The 24,673-nt window shown below is 43.6% G+C and overlaps 1 protein-coding gene across 8 annotated transcripts in view; it reads right to left on the bottom strand.

Annotated features, from left to right (window-relative positions):
- Positions 1–24,673, bottom strand: part of LOC140211181 (voltage-dependent calcium channel subunit alpha-2/delta-2-like) — a 1,200,890-nt gene that overhangs the window by 855,690 nt on the left and 320,527 nt on the right. For 7 of the 8 annotated variants that reach the window (XM_072280736.1, XM_072280740.1, XM_072280737.1 and 4 more), the window contains exon 3: positions 20,665–20,781. The exons of the other annotated variant lie outside the window; for it this stretch is intronic. In XM_072280736.1, coding sequence (XP_072136837.1) covers positions 20,665–20,781 — 117 coding nt within the window. The remainder of the gene's footprint in view (positions 1–20,664; positions 20,782–24,673) is intronic. 8 annotated transcript variants of the gene reach the window in all.

The raw sequence follows: 24,673 nt of genomic DNA, 5'->3' as shown, positions 1-24,673 counted from the left end.
AAGAGAGGGCATATAAGGAAGCCAAAGCTAGTGGGGAGATAGAAGATTGGGAAGCTTTTAAAAAAACTTGCAGAAGGAAACCAAGAACGTCATTGCAAAGGAAAAGATGAATCATGAAAGGAAGCTTTCATATTTCAAAGAAAATACTAACAGCTTTTTTAAGTATATAAAAGGTAAAAGAGAGTTGAGGGTAGATATAGGACCAATAGAAAATGAAGCTGGAGGTATTGTATTGAGAGACGCAGAGATGGCAGAGGAACTGAATGTGTATTTTGCGCTCAGTCTTCACAGTGGAAGACATCTGCTGTATACCAGACATTCAAGAGTGTCAGGGAAGTGAAATATATGTAGTGAAAATTATGACTGAGAAGGTGCTCAGGAAGCTTAATGGTCTGAGGGTGGATAAATCTCCTGGACCTGATGAAATGCACCTTGGGTTCTGAAGGAAATAGCTGGAGAGATTGTAGAGGCATTAACAACGATCTTTTAGGAATTGATAGTTTCTGGCATTGTACCGGATGACCGGAAAACTGCAAATGTTACTCTGCTATTTAAGAAGGGTGGGAGGCAGCAGAAAGGAAACTATAGACCTGTTAGCCTGACGTCAGTGGTTGGGAATTTGTTGGAATCGATTGTTAGGGATGAGATTATGGAGTACCTGGAGGCACATGACAAGATAGGCCAAAGCCAGCATGGTTTCCTGAAAGGAAAATCCTGCCTGACTAACCAACTGAAATTTTTTGAGGAAATTACAAGCAGGGTAGACAAAGGAGAAGCAGTAGATATCGTGTACTTAGATTTTCAGAGGGAATTTGACAAGGTGTCGCACATGAGGTTGCTTAGCAAGATAAGAGCCCATGGAATTACAGGGGGGTTACTAGCATGGGTGGAGCATTGTTTGATTGGCAGAAAACAGAGACTGGGAATAAAGGGACCCTATTCTGGCTGGCTGCCGGTTACCAGTGGAGTTCCACAGGGGTCAGGGGCCACTGCTTTTTACGATGTATGTCAATGATTTGGACTATGGGATTAATGGATTTGTGGCTAAATTTGCCAATGATACAAAGACAGATGGAGGAGTGGGTAGTGTTGAGGAAACAGAGAGTCTGCAGAGAGACTTAGATAGTTTAGGGGAATAGACAAAAAAGTGGCAAATGAAATACAATGTTGGAAGGTGTATGGTCATGTACTTTGGTGGAAGAAATAAATGAGCAGACTATTATTTAGATGAATTCAAAATGCAGAGATGCAAAGGGACCTGGGAGTCCTTGTGCAGGATACCCTAAAGGTTAACCTTCAGGTTGAGTCAGTGATGAAGAAGGCGAATGCAATGTTAGCATTCATTTCTAGAGGAATAGAATATAAAAGCAGAGATGTGATGTTGAGATTCTATAAGGCACTCGTGAGACCAGGACATCAAAGGCAGGGGAGTGGGGATGACTGGAAGAATTGGATCAGCCCATGATTGGGCAGACTTGATGGGATGAATGGCCTACTTCTGCTCCTATATCTTATGGTCTTATATTTTTTATATTCATTGAGGGATCCATTTGTACACCACTACCAAAACACAATGGATACTTCCTCCTTTATCTTGACCAAAGCCTTGCTATTTCTTGTCAGTAAGGGATGTTAAATTTAGAATGTGCACCCTTCACCATAACTAAACATGCTGCCGATAAGCATGACCTTTTTAAAAGCCTCCTATTAACCATTCCTTTACCTTAAACAGAATTTCCCTGTCAACCCCAGCTAGTTCCTGCCTAATGCCCTCAGACATGTCTCTGCTCTAGTTCGGGACTTTAACCAATAGACCTGTTCTAATTCTTTCTGTTGGTGTCTGACCCTCCCGGTCAGACACCCTGAGCCAATAGTCTGGTCCTGGATTTATTTCATAATTTACTGGCATAATTTACATATTACTATTTAACTATTTATGGTTCTATTACTATTTATTATTTATGGAGCAACTGTAACAAAAACCAATTTCCCCCGGGATTAATAAAGTATGACTATGACTAGCTTATTCAATAACTATTTCAAGACTAATAGAATGGTGTTCACTAGATGTAAAGTGCACCTTGTTGCTTTGTTATTGCAACAACACACACGCCTGGTAGTGTAGCGATTAGTGCAATGCTGCTGTAAGATTGTGGCTCAATTCCCACAGCTGTCTGCAGGGAGTTTCTCCATTCTCCCCATGACCACATGGATTTCCTCCACACGGGTTTGGCTTAGCGAGTTGTGGGGATGCTATACTGGCATCTGAAGTATTGTGCCGTTTGCGGGCTACCGAGCACCATCCTTGCCGATTTGACACTTCCTTGTACAATATGCCTTGATCCTTCGACATCCATGTGACAAATAAAGCTACAACATGCATACAAAATGGAGATATATACAGAGTCAATGTTGTGGGCTGAGTCCCTTCATCAAGACTGGAAAGAGGACAGAAGGCAGAATAAAAGGTAGGACGAGAGGCAGGGACACGAGCTGATATGTTGGTAGGTGAATCAAGTTTGTAGCGGATAGGAAGGTGGGGGAGGAAAAAGAGAATGATGTGCGAAGCTGGGAGCTGAGAGGTGTAAGAGACAAAGGGCTGAAGAAGAAAGAACCCAATATAAGGGACAGGAGATCACAGGTAAAGGGAAGGAGGTGGGAAACCAGAAAATAAGCAGGACATGAGGGTGGGGTAGGGGAAGAGAAGAGGCAAGGCAATGATAGGGATAAGAGAAAACAAAGAGGTCAGGGAAAAGAGGGCAGAGGTTAATGGAAGTTAGAAAGCCAATATCATTGTCTTCAGGATGGAGACCACCAAGACGGAATATAAGGTGTTGCTCCTCCAGTCTGAGCCTGGCCTCAATGAGCCAATAGGGGAGGCTGTGGATGGACATATCAGTATGGAAATGGGAATCAGGATTAAAATGGCCAGTCACTGGGACATGCTAGCTGGTAAAGCTTTTTCCCTTGTGTCCTTCGATGACTACCCAAAAGGGTTATTCACTGTTATTTCTCCAAAACACTATAGAAACAACCTACCGAGGGTTAATAAAACCTGTGCATCAAGGATCACTATACAATAATTAATCATATCATTGGGACTTGGGTTGGTAAGATGAGCATGGATCCACCTCTAGCCAGTAGCTGTTCCACTTTCTTGGGTTCCTACCTGCTGTAGCATCCTCCTCTCTTTACACTGCACTACTTGGTGATGCAGTTTAACAGAGTGGACAGCAAATTGCTTCAATTAAGTCTTTTGTCAGTCCCTGTCTTGCTTAATCCACTCTTGCCATAGATCCATTGTCTGCTCATTATGTCACTAACTAATCAGACTGGTTAAAATAAAAATCAATACTGCCAGGGCACTGGATACATTGAACCCAACAACAGCTGAGCTTAGCTTCGGTCACTCTAACTTTCAACCAAATCAAAATGCCTTTTTGTAACTTCATTGATGCGAATTTGATTGTTCACTACAAGCAGCATACTATTGACTCATCATCTCTGAACCAGCAATCAGTTCAGCACTTTATTCCTGAGCAGGCACCAAAAGGAATTTCAGAATTCCTGTTCACCCGGAGAAGTTCACCATTCTTTATGACCATGCCAGCTGTGCTTTCAACAATTAAAGATCTGCACAGTCCTATTTCCTTCCATTACGATGGATCCTGCCTCCAACACTGCACAATGCTGATGACAGCAACTCCAAATACATTCAGCAGCACTGCTCCATGGCACGCACAGTTAGAACAGATCTTTCTCTGAGGCTTCACTGAGTGAGTGAACATTCCAGAAAGGCTGCAACATTAGCATGTTTACAGAGGAGTATTCCACACAATGGTTACAGAGGAGTATTCTACACGATGGTTACAGAATGGAAGGGCACCATTCAGCCCATTAAGTATATACTGACTCTATATAGAAGAACTCTAGCTAGGCCCACAACACTATCCAAAGTTCTAAGGTTCATTTATTATCAAAGTATACAAGTCTGAAATATTCCTTCTCCAGATAGCCAAGAAACCAAGAAAGAAAAGAATGGCAGCACAAACATCAACTCCCAAACCCCTCCTCCCCGCACAAATAATGAACAAAAACAGTACAGGGGCATCGACCCCCAAATACCCCTCCTCCACGCACAAAAAAACAGGAACCATCAGGCGAAAAACACAGAATATAAAAAAAACTATAAGACTGAAAAAAAGTCTATAGTTCATGCCCATATCCAAAACACAGAAAACCTGGGTAACATTCTCCAAGGACAGCGGTAGCCTTTCCCTCTCTGGCAGCAGAGCGATCCCACCAGTGATCAAAAGGCAGTCTCCCCTCTCCGGCAGCAGAACAAACCCACCAGTGATCAAAAGGCAGTCTCCCCTCTCTGGCAGCAGAGCGATCCCACCAGTGATCAAAAGGCAGTCTCCCCTCTCCGGCAGCAGAGCAAACCCACCAGTGATCAAAAGGCAGTTTCCCCTCTCTGGCAGCAGAGCAATCCCCCAGTGATCAAAAGGTAGCTTCCCCTCTCCATAGCAGAGCGATCTCCCAGCGATCTAAAGGCAGACTCCCCTCTCCGGTAGCAGAACAATCTTACCAGCAATCAAAAGGTAGCCTCCACTCTCTGGTAGCATCAGTCGAACATCAGCCCACAACCTGCAGCCTTCTCGCCGTGAGGTTCATGCACGCTGCCTCTGGCTCCCGGATTCGTCTTGTAGACTGCAGAGCGCTGAAACACCCAAATGATCTTCAAACTGCAAATCACAGGCTCCAAAGGAGCTTGTATGCAGGCGCCATCTTGACTGGAAGTTCCTCTGCCCTCTCCCTTTTTCCTGTTCCTGTGAACTCTTTCCTTTCAGGTATTTATCCATTGATGCCATGAATGATTAGCCCCCACTGCTCTTCCGAGTACTATGTCCCTACTACTGCTCCCTAGAACTCTCTAGTACTGCTTTCCCTAGTATCTCCCTAGTATTTTGTTCCAGACCTCAACCACAAGCCATTTTCTACTTGTTGATTCTTTTGCTAATCACCTTCATTTCACTTGGTTCTTCACTCTTCCATGAATGAGAATAATTTCTCTCTATCTACTCTCCTCATACCTTCCATGAAATTGAATTCCTCTATCAGATCCCTTACAACGTCCTCTGTTCTGAGTGAAACAGCCCTGCCTCCTCCAGTCTAATCACAGAAAGTCCTTCATCTCCCTGAGACCATTTCAATAAATCTCTTTTGTATCTTCTTCAGTTACTGGAGAATCAGTATTTTATAACCAGGACTTCAAAAGTGACAAATGAGACCACAGGTTCTGGAATATGGAGTAAAAATCAAACTGCTAGAAAAACTCAGTAGTCAAGCAGTATCCATGGAGGTAAAAGAATAGATGACCTTATGGTTGTGACCTTGTATCGAGACAGAGTGTAGAGTGGAGACAACTGGTATAAAGAGGTGGGAGAGAGGAGCGAGGCAGGATTTGGTAGGTGAGAGATGAAACCAGCTGAGGTGGGGTTGATGGACAGATCGAACCAGATGGGGGTGAGATCCACCTGAGTTTCTTCTCCCTTGGCCTACCATCCCTATCCTCTCCCCCATATGGTGCTATCTGCCCAACATCCCTTCCTTAACGTATTCCACCTATCACGTTCCAATTTCCGTCTAATCCATGCACCCTTCCCCATCTAGCTCTATCTGTCCATCCTCTCCCTTCTTATCTGGTTCCACCTATCACCCACCAGCCCGTCTCACCCCTTCCTCTCACTCTATATAATGACTTTCTCCTTCTAGACCCATTGTTCTGATGCAGGTTCATGCCTTGTAACATCAACCATCCCTTTGCTTTGCTGAGTTCTTCCAGCTCTTTGCTTTTTTTAAAAATCAAGATTTCCTTGCTCTAGTATCTTAAGGTTCCACATACCTTTTAAAATAGTTTAGCAACTTGCCCAGCCACCCAGATCATTGAGCACTTTCACTCCATCCACAAAAGGTGAAATTTCTTGGTGACCACCCATTTTAATTCTACTTCCTATTCCCATTCTGAAATATTGGTCCAAGTTTCCCTCTACCTCCATGGTAAGGTTGTTGGTGAAATATCCCGTATTCCATCTGGGTAGCCTCCAACCTGATGGCATGAATATTGATTTCTCTAATTTCCAGTAATTTTTCTCCAATCCCTTTTCTCTCTTTTCCATTCCCCGTTCTGGCTCCCCTCTTACCCCCTCTCTTCTCCTGACCTGCCCATCACCTCTTCTCCTTTCCCTTTCTCCCATGGTCCATTCAGATTTCTTCTTTTTCTACCCTTTACCTTTTCCGCCTATCACCTCCTAGTTTTTACTTCATCCACACCCCTCCCGCATCCCCCTTCCACTTATCTTCCCTTTACCTGGCTTCAGCAATCATCTGCCAGCTTGTACTCCTTCCCCTTGCTCTACCTTCTTATTCTGCCTTCTGCCCTCATCCTCTTCAGTCCAAGTTTTGTGACATCCACAAGTCTGAAAAATGCATCCAAACAATCAACTTATACATGAGAAGTTGTGCCCCTTTGCCAATCCAATTCCACTGTTCATTTACAAACAATCATACTATCAGTCTATCAAACAACTCGCCACCATCACATTCTATTTTCTGTTAATAAGCTATTTCTTTTATCCAGGCTACACTGAAGCCTTCTTGTTTCATGGGCTTACATCTTCATGACAAGCTTATTATCAAAAGCACCTTAAAAGAGTTGATGCATAATATATCTATAGCATTTCCTCAAACAACTGTTTCTGTTACTTCATCATAAAATTCGTTTGCATCTACCTTCATAGGTCTGATGCTATTTCTCTTCATTAAATCTATGTTGCCTTATTCCAGCCATACATGTCTGAGCTTCAGTTTATTCTATCCATAATTGTTACTTCTGAATATTGTCTCGACACAAAGGCTAAATTGACTTGCCTGTAGTTATTCCATTAATCCCTGCTACCATTTCTAAACAAAACTATAAAACTTACATCTTTGAGTCCTTGGCACCATTTACATAGTTACAGATATCTGAAAGGCTATCAGTAATTGCTAGGTATTCTTCAATGTCTCCCATCTGGACAAGATAATCTGACTGCTTTAAATTCTGGTAGCCTTTCTTGTGTCTCCTTTTCATTAGTTTTTACAAAACAAATTTTTTCAATATCTGCTTTTGCTAAGGCTCCAACAGCATCTTTGTTGGCAAAAGGCAGATGCAATTTTCCATTTAGTCCCTGCTAATGCATTTGTAACCATGAGGCGATTTCATCCTTGGTTTCTGCTTGACTCTTGTATCTCTTTCTGAATTCACACAGCCATGGAATATTTCTGCATTCCCTCTCTAAGTTTACTTCTATATCCTTTTACAGTTTATCTCTGTACTTTCAACCATCAATTTGATTTTCACGTGTTATCAACCTGTCAAATCTATTTCTGTGCTGTTCTATTCTCCATCATTTTGGTCCTCCAGATAACTCTAGCTTTTACTTTCAGAACCTCTTCCCACAAGGGAATCTACTTTGACTATTCATGAATTAGTATGCCTGCCAAGCCTTGATTTCAATTTACATAGGCCAAACCTATTCTCATCCCATTGAAATCAGCCCTCCGTCAACACAAGAGGTTCTGCAAATGCTGGCAATCCAGAGTAATGTAACCTCCAATTGTCACCTTTTACCTTGGTTTGGTCTGTATCTCCTTTCATTGCTGATCTGAACTTCATTATATTATGATCACTGCTCCCTACATTGCTCCCACATTTGCTCTGACTCTTCTACAGAACAAAGTCCGGAAATGTTGCCTTCCCAGTTCAGCTGAAATGGACCTGTCCACAAATTTCTCTGGAAAACCTTCAATAATCCCTCCCATCTTCACTTTCATATTCATAGACCATTAGAGCATAAAATATAGAAGCAGAATTAGACCATTTGGCCCATCGAGTTTGCTTTGCCATTTCATCCAATTAGCTGATCCAATTTTCCTCTTAGCTGCAATCTCCTGACTTCTCCTCATATCAATTCAATCAAGAATCTGACCAATCAAGAATCTATCAACCTCTGCCTTAAATATATAAAGAGACTTGGTTTTCACAGCTGCCTGTGGCAAAGAATTCCACTCTCTAGCTGAAGAAATTCCTCCTCCTCCTCTCCATTCTAAAGGACTTCCTTCTATTCTGAGGCTGTGGTCTTAGACCCTCCCATCATAGGAAACATCCCCTCCACATCCATTATCAAGGCCTTTCACTATTCGATAGGTTTCAATGAGATCATCCCTTATTCTTCTGAATTCAAGTGAATACAGGCCTAGAGCCGTCAAACGCTCTTCATATGACAAGTCATTCAATCCTGGAATCATTTTTGTGAACCTCCTTTGAACCCTCTCCAGTTTCAGCACAGACTTGCTAAGATAAGAGGCCTGAAACTGCTCACAATACTCCAAGTCAGGCCTCACCAGTGCTTTATAAAATTTCAATATTACATTCTTGCTTTTATATTCTAGTTGTCGTGAAATGAATGCTAACATTGCATTTGCCTTTCTTACCATATACTCAACCTGCAAATTAACCTTTAGGGAATCCTGCACAAAGACTCCCAAGTCCCTTTGTGACTCAGTTTTTTTGTATTTTTTCTCCATTTAGAAAATAGTCAACTGTTTCATTTCTTCTACCAAAGTGCATGACCATACACTTCCCGACACTGTATTCCATCTGCCATTTCTTTCCCCATTTTCCTAATCTGTCTAAGTCTTTCTGTAACTTCCCTACTTCCTCAAAACTGTCTGCCCCTCCATTTATCTTCATATCATCTGCATCATCCAAATCATTGATATATAATGTAAAAAGAATTGGTCCCAACTCAGAGCCCTGTGGAACACCACTAGTCACTGGTAGCCAAACAGAAAAGGCTCCCTTTATTCCCACTCTTTGCCTCCTGCCAATCAGCCACTGCTTTATCCATGCTAGACTCTTTCCTGTAATACCATGGACTTGTAGTTTGTCAAGCAGTCTAATGTGTGGCCTTCTGAAAAACCAAGTAAACAACATCAACCGATTCTCCTTTGTCTATCCTGCTTGTTATTTCTTCAAAAATTCCAACAGATTTGTCAGGCAAGATTTTCCCTTGAGAAAACTATGCTTATTACGGCCTGTCTTATCATGTGCCTCCAAGTACCCTGAGACCTCATCCATTAATCAATCCCAACATATTCCCAACAACGGAGGTCAGACAAACTGGTTTATAATTTCCTTTTCCACCTCTCCCTTCTTGAAGAGTGGAGTGACATTTGCGATTTTCCAGTCTTCTGAAACCAGTTCCTGAATCTAGTAATTCTTGAAAGATCTTTCATGATCTCTTCAGCCAGCTCTTTCAGAACTCTAGAGTGTAACACTATCTAGTCCAGGTTACTTATCTACCTTCAGCCCTTTCAGTTTCCCAAGAACCTTCTGTCTAGTTATGGTAACTTCACACCCTTCATGCCCCCTGACACCTGGAACTTCCACCATACTGTTCATGTCTTCCACAGTGAAGACTGATGCAAAATACTAATTCAGTCATCCGCCATTTCCTTCTCACCCATTACTACCTCTCCAGTATCATTTTCCAGTTGTCTGATATCCACTCTCACCTCTCTTTAACATTTTATGTATCTGAAGAAACTTCAGCTATCCTCTTTAATATTATTGGCTAGCTTACTTTTGTATTCTATCTTTATCTTTTTAATTACTTTTTAGTTACCCTCTGTTGTTATTTAAAAGCAGCCCAATCCTCTAACCTCCCACTATTTTTGCTCTATTATATATCCTCTGTTTGTTTTTTTTATGTTGGCTTTGACTTCTCTTGTTAGCCACAGTTGTGTCATCTTTCCTTTAAAATACTTCTTCCTGTTTGGGATGTATATATACTGTGCCTTCTGAATTGCTTCCAGAAATTCCAGCCATTGCTGCTCTGCCATCATCTATGCCAGTGTTCTTTTTCAATCAATTCCAGCCAACTCCTCTCTCATGCCCCTGCAATTCCCTTTTCTCCCAGTGTATATTCTACATTTGAAATCTCCTTTATAATTACTCTGTGGCTGCCATGATGAATGCCTCATTTAGGTGACATCCATCATTAAGGACCCCCATCACTCAAGATATGTCCTCTTCTCATTGCTACCATCAAGGAGATACAGGAGCCTGAAGACATCCACTCAATGTTTCAGGAACAGCTTCTTACCTTCCACCATCAGATTTCTGAATGGACAAAGAACCCATAAAAACTACCTCAGTATTTTTCCTCACTTTTTGCACTACTTACTTAATCTAATTTTAAATATATAGATATATGGATATATATAAAATCTTTTTGAAATTTATAGTTTTTATTATTACATATAGCAATGTACCGCTGCCACAAAACAACAAATGTCATGACAAATGTGTGATAGAAATCCTGATTCCAATTCTGATTGCTGCAATTTCCTCAGAAGTTTGATTCTTGATGGTTATTGTCCCATGAAATGCTCCCAACAGAACTCCTATTGTTTGTTAATGCTAACGAGAATGTCTACTCTCTCCAGATGGCAAAATTATCCTGAACTAATATTGCAATTTCATATTTAACATGATTCCTGTCCTTTGACAGCCAGACCTCTGACACTGCCACTGCATTGCATTCACAAGTGCTTGCCAGTATTCCCAAATAGCAGATTATGCTAGTGGCTGTTTGGCAATTTCTGCTAATGATTGTGGAGGATGTTGGATAGTAATGGCAGGCTTCAGCTGCAGCCCCAAAGAACTTTGGAGCTAAAGACTACACTCAGTCACAGCAGGAAATGTTGCACTAACAACAGAACTCAGAACAAAAGCCAATAGAATGCCCTGTGCATTGTTGGCAACCCTGATCATTAATGGCATTTGACTATCAGTGTAAAATGCTATTATGGTATACCTATGGTAGAAAAATTTGGAGCATTAAAGACTTCACACAATAACAAAAGCTGAAGTACTAAACTGATCGGAAAATCAAACTGTGCACAGGATGCAGAGAGATATATATAGGTTAAGTGGGTGGACAAGGGTCTGGCAGATAGAGTACGATGTCGTTAAAAGCAAGGTCATCCATTTTGGAAGGAAAAATGGAAGGTCTGATTGTTATTTAAATGGTGAACAATTGCAGCATGCTGCTGTGCAGAGGGAATTGTGTGCACTTGTGCATTATTTGCAAAAGGTTGGTTGGCAGGTACAACAGGCTATCTAGAGAGAAAATGCAATGTTGGCCTTCCTTCAAAGGATTCAAAGGTTCATTTAATATCAAGGTATTATCATTGCTAGAGGGATTGGAGATAAGAGCAGGGAGGTTATGCTGCAACTGTACAAGGTACTGGTGAGGCCACACCTGGAGAACTGAGCGCATTTCTGGTCTCCGTACTTGAGGAAAGTACTTGAGGCTGTGGAGGTGATGCAGAGGAGGTTCACCAGGTTAATTCCAGAGATGAAGGGGTGAGACTATGAGGAGAGATCGAGTCACCTGGGGCTGTACTCGCTGGATTTCAGCATGCTCCCATTTCTTATGTACTAATGGTAATAACCAGTAACATCAGCAAGGCAGCCACCAGTACCTACATTCTGAGAGTGTTGATGCATTAATGGAGCACTTAGTAACTCCAGCAGGGAGCGTTTCAATGTTGGTGATAGCTCAAGAGCATCAGCAAACTGTAAAATGAGTGCTGAGGAAGGAGTCAGTGAGAGCAGAGCTGGCCACAGACACCTCTGTTGACAGCAGCAGGGTGCAGTTTCACAGCTGCAGAGAACACTCCCTGCAGCGTTATTTCTGTTGGGAGCAATATGTGCTTTCAGCGATGCTGGAGGACGGACATTAGTGAACTAGCTACCTGTTTTACATTTCAATCAGCAAGCACAGGTTGTTCCAGTGGACGTATGTCCCCATGCCCTGTGTTACCACAACCATGAACGCACTGTACATTTGGCATTCAGTTCTGTACAGTTAACAGCAATTTGTTTGAGAGATACTGCCAAAGAAACAGGTAAATAGAAGGCTGCAACACACTGTTGTATTTGGACAAACTCACCACAAAATTAAGTATGCTGATGAAATCACATTCTGATATCCATTTAGCAGGAGATGCCCCACCTCCCTGCATGAAATAAATGATTTGACTCATTTATTTGAAATAAATAAATTTTATCGCTATGCTGCTGCAGCATAAATTTAACTCATGTAATTGCTTCTGATTCTGAATAAATTGTCCCTTCTAAGCTAATAAAAGCCTTGAATGTATTGATTGTTGTGGATGTTCTGCATTCAAGGGCTCGTGGCTGGATCCCTCCCTTCAGGATTACACCTGCATTACCTTACAGCTCCGACTGGGACTTCTCCATCCCAGTAACGAGTCTATGAAGCCGTTCTCCTGACGCTGATGCAATGCAGAAGTCTAACAAGTGATTAAGCGTGAAATTGTGCTGGCAGCTCCAGCCCTCAGCAACTGATTACCCACAGACAATAAACAAACAGCTTTTCTCGAGCTGACCTTCCTGGAGCACAGAGGCTCCACACATTTACACTCTGACAATCCTGCTCTTGTGGTAATTGTGCCACCCCCAGACTGCAACCACCACATCTACTGTACCTCTACAGGTACTCCCCAGGCAACCGACACCCAGACAGTCCAAACCCCGTTCATACGAGTATGTGTAAGACCAGTCGGATGCATGGGATATATTTGCTGGTTCCTGTACGGTTACAGGTACCTTTTGAGATGTGGGCATGGGCACCTCTGTACTCCCTCCTAGCCACGACGATCAGGGGCTGGAGCCCTGAGCACACTCTCCTGCTCACTCAGTGGCGGTGGTTGCTGGCTGGCGACCACTCCTCCTGCCCTGCTCACTCTTCCCACACACACTTTCTCTGATCCTCTTCTAAACACTGACATTGTTTCAAAGTTCAAATTAAATTTATCATCAAAGTACAAATATGTCACCATATACAACCCAAAGATTCATTTTCTTGTGGGTGTAACTCTCGCTATGGCTAGTGGCTTAATATAGGGGATGATAGACCAAACTTAAGTAATCTCGTTTGGGTGGATGCTGCGTGATTTGTCCCCTGTTACAAACTAGTACCACAAAATAACAAACATTACACAATATGCAATTAAACAATTGAGCTTTATCACTGACTTTTGGAATCTCGCCCCAAGTCCACCCCATCCGGCGGTCTACCAACTCTCTCCATTCGTGTTTTCTCTCCTCGGCAAAAGTCCCACGAATTCCCAGCTCCCAGACACCCAAAAAAGAACAACATCCTGCTCATTGGCTAGCATGCCCCGTTATCTCTAGTCATAACCCAAACATTGCTGCTACAGAGAAACCATTACCTCAGCAGTGATAACATTACAGAGAAGCCTTTACATTAGCAGTGAAACCTTACAGCAGCATACTCAATAAATCCAGTAACCATATTAGAATCAATGAAAGACCACACCAAGCAGAGCAGACAACCAGTGTGCAAATACAAAAGCAAAAAATAAAACATAATAATAAATAAGTAAGCAATAAATATTGAGGACATGAGATGAAGAGTCCTTGAAAGTGAGTCCATAGGTTGTGGGAACAGTTCAGTTCATTTTCCCTTGACAACATTTTGGGTTATGAATAATTCCCAAGAGACAGTCTTGTCATAACTTTGGCACCACCTGTAATTGTTAACCACAGACTTCTCCGCTGGTCTTAAATAATTTCAGTACTGTATGTGAGAAAGGGAACAGGTAATTCAGCCCACTGAACACGTCCAACAAGCAAAATAAAATCATTATCCATCCTTTTCGGTCCCTAACCCTGACTTACACACTAAAGAGGAGACTAATAGTTGATCAAGATGTATAAAATTTCATGAGGAACCAAGGAACGAACATGAAAGTCCTTTGCTGAGGATCCATAAGCAAACGGCAAGGACTCAGATGAACTGGTCCTTGAAGGTCCTCATCAGTTCAGATGAAGGATTAGTGTATAAATGGAGAATATTTTTTCTTCTCCCCAAAAGGCACTGCAGATCAGGACTCTTTGCTTGAAAGGGTGGATGAAGTAGAAATTCCCATCACCTTTATTGTGAATCAGGTCCTGTAGAGCAAGAGCTTTCTCAACTGGCATTAACACAATGAGCTGAGTGGACTCTCTTTCAATATAGGACATATTCTATCATGCCCTACCCTAGCAGAAACTCTTGTTAACTTTGTCAGCCTGGCGGAGACCATACAAATTCATCTGCATAGACTACATGCCATCTAAAATGTAATAACCCTTCAAGCAGCGGAACAGATGTGTAGATCTCAGTATATCAGACTGCCAATTTCAGAATTGTATAATACAGTTGAGTATTTCAGTCAAGTCAGCACCAAGCTGCGGTCTCCATCAAGGTTGCAGTTCAGAATTGTTTTTGTTTTTATTTTAGGTTTGTAGGGATGGTTTTGGGGACTGAGAAGAGAGTTGAGGTTCAGGTTAGGATTTAGGAACAGGGACGTGAGTAAGTTATAGTCATACTTTATTAATCCTGGGGGAAATTGGTTTTCGTTACAGTTGCTCCATAAATAATCAATAGTAATAGAACCATAAATAGTTAAATAGCAATATGTAAATTATGCCAGTAAATTATGAAATAAGTCCAGGACCAGCCTATTGGCTCAGGGTGTCTGACCCTCCAAGGGAGGAGTTGTAAAGTTTGATGGTCACAGGCAGGAATGACTTCCTACGACGCTCTGTGTTACATCACGGTGGAATGAGTCTCTGGCTGAATGTACTCCTGTGCCCACCCAGTACATTATGTAGTGGATGGGAGACATTGACCAAGATGGCATGCAACTTAGACAGCATCCTCTTTTCAGACACCACCATGACAAGAGTCCAGTTCCATCCCCACAACATCACTGGCCTTACAAATGAGTTTGTTGATTCTGTTGGTGTCTGCTACCCTCAGCCTGCTGCCCCAGCACACAACAGCAAACATGATAGCACTGGCCACCACAGACTCGTAGAACATCCTCAGCATCGTCCAGCAGATGTTAAAGGACCTCAGTCTCCTCAGGAAATAGAGACGGCTCTGACCCTTCTTGTAGACAGCCTCAGTGTTGACCAGTCAGTTTATTGTCAATTCGTATCCCCAGGTACTTGTAATCCTCCACCATGTCCACACTGACCCCCTGGATGGAAACAGGGGTCACCGGTACCTTAGCTCTCCTCAGGTCTACCACCAGCTCCTTAGTCTTTTTCAAATTAAGCTGCAGATAATCCTGCTCACACCATAGAACCATAGAAACTACAGCACAGAAACAGGCCTTTTGGCCCTTCTTGGCTGTGCCGACCCATTTTCTGCCTAGTCCCACTGACCAGCACACGGACCATATCCCTCCATACACCTCCCATCCATGTATCTGTCCAATTTATTCTTAAATGTTAAAAAAGAACCCGACCAAGTTTCCTACCGTAGCCCTGTACTCAGCCTCATCTCCCTTGCTGATGCATCCAACTATGGCAGAGTCATCTGAAAACTTCTGAAAATGACAAGGCTCTGTGCAGTAGTTTAAGTCCAAGGTATAAATGGTGAAGAGAAAGGGAAACAAGACAGTGCCCTGTGGAGCCCCAGTGCTGCTGATCACTCTGTCGGATACACAGTGTTGCAAGCACACGTACTGTGGTCTACCAGTCAGTTAATCAAGAATCCATGATACCAAGGAAGCATCCACCTGCATCGCTGTCAGCTTCTCCCCCAGCAGAGCAGGGTGGATGGTGTTGAACGCACTGGAGAAGTCAAAAAACATGACCCTCACAGTGCTCGTTGGCTCGTCCAGGTGGGCGTAGACACAGTTCAGCAGGAAGACGATGGCATCCTCAACTCCTAGTCGGGGCTGGTAGGCGAACTGGAGGGGATCTAAGTGTGGCCTGACTATAGGCCGGAGCAACTCCAGAACAAGTCTCTCCAGGGTCTTCATGATGTGGGAGGTCAATGCCACCGGTCTGTAGTCATTGAGGCTGCTGGGTCTTCGGCACAGGGACGAGGCAGGACGTCTTCCACAGTACAGGAACCCTCCGGAGCCTCAGGCTCAGGTTGAATACATGGCGAAGTACTCCACATAGCTGAGGGGCACAGGCTTTGAGCACCTTGTTGCTGACACCATCCGGTCCTGCAGCCTTGCTTGGGTTGAGACGTTTCAGCTGTCTTCTCACCTGTTCAGCTGGTTTCGTGTGGGGAAGGGGTATAGTCATGAGAGCAGGGTGGAGGACTGTGAGGAGGGGTAGGAGGGGAGAGTGGAATACGTGTTGGTTGGGGGCCGACAGCAGATGGCTCACGTGGGGGATGGGCAGGGGCCACAATGTCAAATCTGTTAAAGAACAGGTTAAGTTCATTGGCCCTGTCCACACTGCCTTCCGCTCCTCTGTTGCTAGTTTGCCGGAACCCAGTGATGGTCCTCACCCACCTCCAGACCTCTCTCATGTTCTTCTGCTGGAGTTTCCACTCAAGCTTCCTCCTGTACCTGTCTTTAGCCTCCCTGATCCTGGCCTTCAGGTCACTCTGTATTGCCCTCAGCTCCTCCCTATTTCCATCTCTAAACGCCCTCTTTTTAGCGTTCAGGATGTCTTTAATGTCCTTTGTCATCCATTGCTTGTTATTTAAATAACAAAGGACCGTTCTTGTTAGTGTTCAAGTTAGTGGACAGACTAATTCTCTACTCACATTGAGTGCATGAAGGCCAGCAACAGGGACAAGGTCAGAGTTGGCAACCAGCAGGAATGAGGGCTTGTTCCTCCTTCTCTCCCAGGTCAGCGGGTACATGAGTTGGTGAACCAGAATTGCTTTGTCATTGGTATGTTTTGTGTGGCTCTGCTATGTTGGCGCCGGAATGCATGGCAACACTTGCATTCCCTTGGGTGTGTTGGTTGTTAATGCAAATGGCGCTTTTCACCATAGGTTTTGATGTACATGTGATAAATAAATCTGAATCTGAGATCATTCTTTCCACATTTATGGCAACACTGCATGGCCTCTAAATGTGTGTCCTTTGTACACGTCATATTCGGCATTTGGGACTATTGACACCACTCTGAAAACAACAGCAAAACAACTCATTCCCAAGTAAGCATCCACCAAACTGGCAGAGAAACTGCAGGTTGCTGGGACGTGTGAAAGCGAACTGAAGAGATGGTCCAAACCACAGAGACATCTTGCTCAGTGGATCTGTTCGCATAAAGAACTCAGCAACAGACAGACCAGTGCTACAGAAAGAATAGCCAGGCCATGCTGGAAATCCCCTCCAGCATCCCATTGACCAACTACAGGTGGAATGTCACACTGCTGGATCAGCACAGAAAGGTTTGGGCTGACTACAGCTATTATTGTGTTGGTCACAAAGCTACAAGGATTTGACCAAATTATCAGAATCACACGGAGACACTGGGCACCAATGATCTGAGCTACAGATAAGAAGCTGGAAGAACACAGCGTCTGAAGAACATACCATCCAGTTCCCCCACAGATGCTGTCTGACCTGCCGAGTTCCCCCAGTTTCTTATTTCCTCCTCAGGCTCCAGCGTCTCCCAGCTTTATGTCTCCAATAATAGGAAACTGGCTTCAGTGTCTCAGAAAACTCTTCAATAAAGAGCCATTAGTCATCTCTGGGCTTTAGGCAGCATTTTACTGTGTCAGAGGGGTATAGGTGCAGAAAACCTTGTACTGTGGAGAGTGAGAGAATCAGATAGCAATGAACCTTTTCCCACCACTGACCACAGTCAGCTGTCCAGTATATGATCCTTCCAAGGTACGGGCAAAGTGCATCAAGAGCTTCTGATCCCACTGTGGATGACCAGGAGTTCCAAACTCAATATATTGTCAATTCCTCTCCATATGCAAGAATTTAGACACTACTCTAAATACTACTCTACAGAATTTAGCAAGAGGATTCGAGTACAGGGGCAGGGAGGTACTACTGCAGTCGTACAAGGCCGTGGTGAGACCACACCTGGAGTATTGTGTGCAGTTTTGGTCCCCTAATCTGAGGAAAGACATCCTTGCCATAGAGGGAATGCAAAGAAGGTTCACCAGATTGATTCCTGGGATGGCAGGACTTTCATATGATGAAAGACTGGATCAACTTGGCTTATACTCGTTGGAATTTAGAAGATTGAGGGGGGATCTTATTGAAACATATAAAATCCTAAAGGGCTAGACAGGCTAGATGCAGGAAGATTGTTCCCAATGTTGGGGAAGTCCAAAATGAGGGGTCACAGTTTGAGGATAAAGGGGAAGCCTTTTAGGACCGAGATTAGGAAAAACTTCTTGACACAGAGAGTGGTGAATCTGTGGAATTCTCTGCCACAGGAAACAGTTGAGGCCAGTTTATTGGCTATATTTAAGAGGGAGTTAAATATAGCCCTTGTGGCTAAAGGGATCAGGGGATATGGAGGGAACGCTGGTACAGGGTTCTGATTTGGATGATCAGTCATGCTCATACTAAATGGCGGTGCAGGCTTGAAGGGCCGAATGGCCTACTCCTGCACCTATTTTCTATGTTTCTATGTTTACTCGGCCCATCTCACTACAACGATCACATCTGAAACCATAGCATAGCAATTAGCATAATGTTATTATGAACCAATGACCCGGATTCAATTCCGTTACTGTCTGTAAAGAGTTTGTACATTCTCCTGTGACCGTGTGGGCTTTCTCTAGGTGCTCCGGTCTCCTCCCACATTACAAACACGTACGGGTTAGTAGGTTAAGTGGTCACATTAGTGTAATTGGGCGTCTCTGGCTTACTGTGCCAGAAAAGCCTGTTCTATAGATAAAATAAAATCACAGGGCTCAAATCAGAGTCCCTGAAATCTCAGCAATATTACCTACAGACTCTGGCCCCTGGCCTCACTCAGTAAGACCATAGTAGATCCACTATGAGTCTCATCACCTGTTCTCCACACTCACCCCAGTCTTCACCCTGAACATATTCAATGAATCTGGCCAAGGTGGCACTGGTGAACTATGGCGATGTGTTGCAGGCAGCTTACAAAACTTCTAGATATACTTCTTCTACATTACTATCTGCAGCCTATAACTTCTCTTTGAGAAAGGTACAAACTAATGATTTCACAATCTTCTGAAGGACACGGCGGATTTGACTCTCAGGAATGCAGGCATGGCGTCTTTCAGACAAAGTAACGTTGCCAAAGCTGGTAGAGGGGAAGGAGGGGAGGATTCCAAGCCAGACTGAAATGGTGGGCTGTAGAAGTTCCTCTACCCAGTGTCTTTTTAGCAAAAGTACAGTCACTAGAGAGGAAGATTGAGGACTTATGGACAAGATTGTTGTATCAGAGGGAAAGGAGAAGTTGCTGCATTCTTTGTTCAAGAGACATGGCTGACTGAAAGCACACTGGACATGATGATCACATGCGAAGAACTTGCAATCCACTGGATGGATTGATCTACAGAACATTCAGGCAAGGCGAGAGATGGCGGTCTGTGTTTCATAAAAAACTCTTTGGATGAAGCTTTCTTGTTGCATTCTTGTTCTCCTGACCTGTAACAGCTAATGATTAATAGCTTTTTCTCTGTGAGAGTTTTCCTGTGTGATCCTAACCACCAAAGGCCAATGTTAAGCAGGCACTCGATGTATTGAGTGTCATGATTAGCAAACAAAACCCAGCCTATTCTGACACCTTTCAAATTATTGCCGGGCCTTCCTTGAAGAAAGCTCTGCCCAAATATCATCATCATATCAGCTGCAGCACTAGGGGTCCCAACACACTCAGCCACTGCAACTATGATTAGGAATGCCCATTCCACAGCTAGACTGCATTTTGGGAAATCTGATCAGCTAGCTGCCCTTCTCCTACCTGTATACAGGCAGAGGCTGAAAAACAAGGCTTCAGAGGGAAGGACAACAAAGATGTGGTCATGGGATTGCTTCGAGTTGGTGGACTGGGCTATGTTCAAGGACATGAGAGGATCTGAACGAATATGTCATGGACTTTATAAAATAACTGGTAGACAAGTGTGTCCTCACAAACTAATTCAGAGTCTTTCCCCAACCAGAAGCCCTGGATGAACTAAGAGACCCACAATCACAGATGCCGGGTCAATGGCATTCAGGTCTGGTGACCAAGTAAATTAAAAGAGGTCCAGGTACAATCTCTGGAAAGCCATCTCACAAGCAAAGTGGCATTGCTGGACCAAGCCTGAATCACAGAAAGATGCTCGAGAGCTGTGGCAGGGCTTGAATGCCATCACCTCCTACAAAGTGAAACCGAGCAACATAGGTGACAATGAGGTTTCACTCCCAAATTGCCTTTTATGTTCGCTTTGACCGACAGAACATGGAGCCACCTTCACAAACTCCTAAAGCCCCCCGATGACCCCGTGATCTCAATCTCTGATCACCAGTCCCATTCCTGCAGTCTCAGTCACCTCAGTCCACAATCCATCTCTGACCTCTGACCTCCTCTTATCAAGGCACACAGATCCTAATCACCAGATCAACCTCAGGACACTGTCAATCTTCTCAACAAGCTCCTAGGTGTTGGTGGGGGGAGGGGGGAAAGGATGGGTGGAGTGAATTTATCTCAATTTTAGCACTATAGCTGGAAATTCAACCAGTAAACAAACGTGAGGGAAAATCAGTTTGAAATCCTACCTCCAAAGCCTCAACCTTCTTGTCCAACAGCTTCTCAATCTCACCGGCCACTCGTTTCACCAGTTTGTCAGGAATGTTCTCCTTGATTTCGAAGAGGTGTTTGTGATCATCATACAGCTGATGGAGAGAGGGAGAGAGAGGAAGAGATAGATAATCAAAGGAGGTTTCAGAAGACCTGTTTATTGGTATTGATTTGGCAGTCTTAACACATGCTGTATACATCCACTGAAATATTGGGAAATGGACCACAGCAACAACATCTCTGCAGGACTCGTACATGACCAGGACGAAGAGGTGAGCAGGAGAAATCACTGCAAACACAATCCACCCTGAAAACTGCCTTTTCCAAATGCTCCCTTCTGGAAAGTTTCAGGGCTATTGAAACCAAAACTTCACGCCATCTTAAAAGTTTCTTCCCTCAGTTAATCTGATCAATCAATCTTTTCAGCCCTCTCTACTATGACCCCGTCACTGCACTGTAAACCCTTTAAACCACTTTTTATACTGCTGTTTACATTATAAATACACGCAGGTGTATTTTTGCACATACATTTATGCACATTTTAACATACTCGTACTTTAATCCCTAACTTACTTTTATATAATTCTTTATAATTGTTGAATGTTGTTTTTGTTGCACGTTGCACTCTGACCAGCACACCACAGCAAATTCCTAATCCATGTAAATATATACTCAGCGGCAAAAAAAGCTGATCCTTTGTCACATATGCTTGAAATATTTAATGATTACTGACGGTCCCGCTCTGGCTTGAGGGTCAGAATATGAGAGCAAGTGATCTGAAGCTGGCTGCGTTCAGTTAGATGCTGGAGACGGAGCAGGTGCAGAGAATGGGTCTGAAACTTAACTCGGACTCACAAGTGAACGCAGCATCTTGAACAACTTGAACTCCATGGAACGTTATCTGCAATGGGGAGTCAGGGCTTTGGTTTTGGTCTTCCTGATGTTTAACTCCTTGAGTCTACAGTGGCTCTTTGAAAGCAATTCCATCAGTCAAACCTTGCTTTATCCCTGCAGCCCCACGAAAAATACATTCAACCTTCCTTTCTAGATTCAGTACTTTGAGCATGAACAGACTTACACACACTCAAATCTATATCATTACTCACCTTAGGAACCAAACCTCAAGACATCACAGGTCCACAGTCCAGCTTTGATTGCTCCAATCCCAGGAAATTACAAAAATTTAGGAAACAGGAACAAAGTTGACCAGTTGACCCCCTTGGGCTTGCTCTGACTTCAATAAGACCATGCCTGAATTTCACCAGCACTTTGCCACTCTTGCTTTACCTCCTGTTTCACTTGTAGTTCCAATGTTTGCCAATCTCCTTCAATGACCACACATTTCCCAAAGTCTCCTTTGAAATTTCTGATCCTCTCTGATACATCATTCTAGTAAATTCTAGATCATTACATGTTTTTGCTCACATCCTGCCTTATTCTTCTCCAAAACCTTAACTTGTGTCCCTTTTCCCTTCTACTATCATCTGATGGGAACTTCCATCCTGGAACAAATCTGTCACCTCTGTCAATCTTCGCACAACTTCCTTTGCTCCTGGAAGCTCTTCTACAACCTGACTGTGTGGCTGGAATCCTCATCTCTGGAATAATGCTAGCAAACCTCCTCTGGACCCTTTTAAGCATCTCATGTCTTTCTCAATGTGAGCATCAATTTTGTTACAAGCCTTTGAAGTGGTACAATATCAAACACTTCTTTAAAATCCATACAGATAACACACTCAACACGCTAGCCTTCTCTTAACTTCATCAAACCATTAAGTTAATTATGGTCAAAAACATCTCCCGTTTACAAAGCCATGCTGGTTGTCTTTGGTGAACTAAAACCTCACCAAATCACTGAAGGTCTTCTCCCTGAATATTGCTTAGAGAATTTAATGTCTCAATGAGTGGCTGGCTGCTTGACAATTGCCTAGACGTCCTTATAACCATTGTTATACAAGGTTCCGGTTGCCAATTTCCAATTCCCTAGCACCCTTTCCAAGAGATCTAGGAAGTTTGGATGAGATTCACAAAACCTTCAGCTACTTTAAGCCAAAATTCCGATACCTGTTTGGGATATATGCCATTAGAAACGGTTGACTTAAACATTCTGTGCACAGCTAACCATTCCAGAGATGTTGCCTGTCATGTTTCAACCTATCTGCAACCTCTACCACCTCCACGTTGTCTAATATTTGTCAGGGCGTTTCTGCTGAATGAGTCCTGAGGCAACGTCCTTGTTCAGAGCTCAAAATTAATGGGAGGCAACTCTGACATCCACATTCCTGTGGATCAGTCTCACAACTCCGACATCCACATTCCTGTAGATCAACCTCACAACTCCGATATCCACATTCCTGTAGATCAGTCTCACAACTCCGACATCAACATTCCTGTGGATCAGTCTCACAACTCCGACATCCACATTCCTACAGATCAGCCTCACAACACTGAACACTGACCTCCACAGTTCTGCAGATCAGTCTCACAACTCCGACATCCACATTCCTGTAGATCAACCTCACAACTCCGATATCCACATTCCTGTAGATCAGTCTCACAACTCCAATATCCACATTCCTACAGATCAGTCTCACAACTCCGACATCCACATTCCTGTAGATCAGTCTCACAACTCCAACATCCACATTCCCGTAGATCAGTCTCACAACTCCGATGTCCACATTCCTGTGGATCAGTCTCACAACTCCGACATCCACATTCCCGTAGATCAGTCTCACAACTCCGACATCCACATTCCCGTAGATCAGTCTCACAACTCCGATGTCCACATTCCTGTGGATCAGTCTCACAACTCCGACATCCACATTCCTGCAGATCAGTCTCACAACTCCGATATCCACATTCCTGCAGATCAGTCTCACAACTCCGATATCCACATTCCTGTAGATCAGTCTCACAACTCCGATGTCCACATTCCTGTGGATCAGTCTCACAACTCCGACATCAACATTCCTGCAGATCAGTCTCACAACTCCGATATCTACATTTCTATGGATCAGTCTCACAACTCCGACATCAACATTCCTGTAGATCAGTCTCACAACTCCGATATCTACATTTCTATGGATCAGTCTCACAACTCCGACATCAACATTCCTGTGGATCAGTCTCACAACTCCGATATCCACATTCCTACAGATCAGCCTCACAACACTGAACACTGACCTCCACAGTTCTGCAGATCAGTCTCACAACTCCGACATCCACATTCCTGTAGATCAACCTCACAACTCCGATATCCACATTCCTGTGGATCAGTCTCACAACTCCAACATCCACATTCCTACAGATCAGTCTCACAACTCCGATATCCACATTCCTGTGGATCAGTCTCACAACTCCGACATCCACATTCCTGTAGATCAGTCTCACAACTCCAACATCCACATTCCCGTAGATCAGTCTCACAACTCCGATGTCCACATTCCTGTGGATCAGTCTCACAACTCCGACATCCACATTCCCGTAGATCAGTCTCACAACTCCGACATCCACATTCCCGTAGATCAGTCTCACAACTCCGATGTCCACATTCCTGTGGATCAGTCTCACAACTCCGACATCCACATTCCTGCAGATCAGTCTCACAACTCCGATATCCACATTCCTGCAGATCAGTCTCACAACTCCGATATCCACATTCCCGTAGATCAGTCTCACAACTCCGATATCCACATTCCTGCAGATCAGTCTCACAACTCCAACATCCACATTCCCGTAGATCAGTCTCACAACTCCGATATCCATATTCCCGTAGATCAGTCTCACAACTCCGATATCTACATTTCTATGGATCAGTCTCACAACTCCGACATCCACATTCCTGTAGATCAGTCTCACAACTCCGATATCCACATTCCTACAGATCAGCCTCACAACACTGAACACTGACCTCCACAGTTCTGCAGATCAGTCTCACAACTCCGACATCCACATTCCTGTAGATCAACCTCACAACTCCGATAT

This window comes from Mobula birostris, chromosome 16 (genome assembly GCF_030028105.1).
Source record: "Mobula birostris isolate sMobBir1 chromosome 16, sMobBir1.hap1, whole genome shotgun sequence".
Taxonomy (NCBI): domain Eukaryota; kingdom Metazoa; phylum Chordata; class Chondrichthyes; order Myliobatiformes; family Myliobatidae; genus Mobula; species Mobula birostris.
The sequence above is the reverse complement of the archived record's forward strand: the minus strand, read 5'-3'. Positions and strand labels throughout refer to the sequence as shown.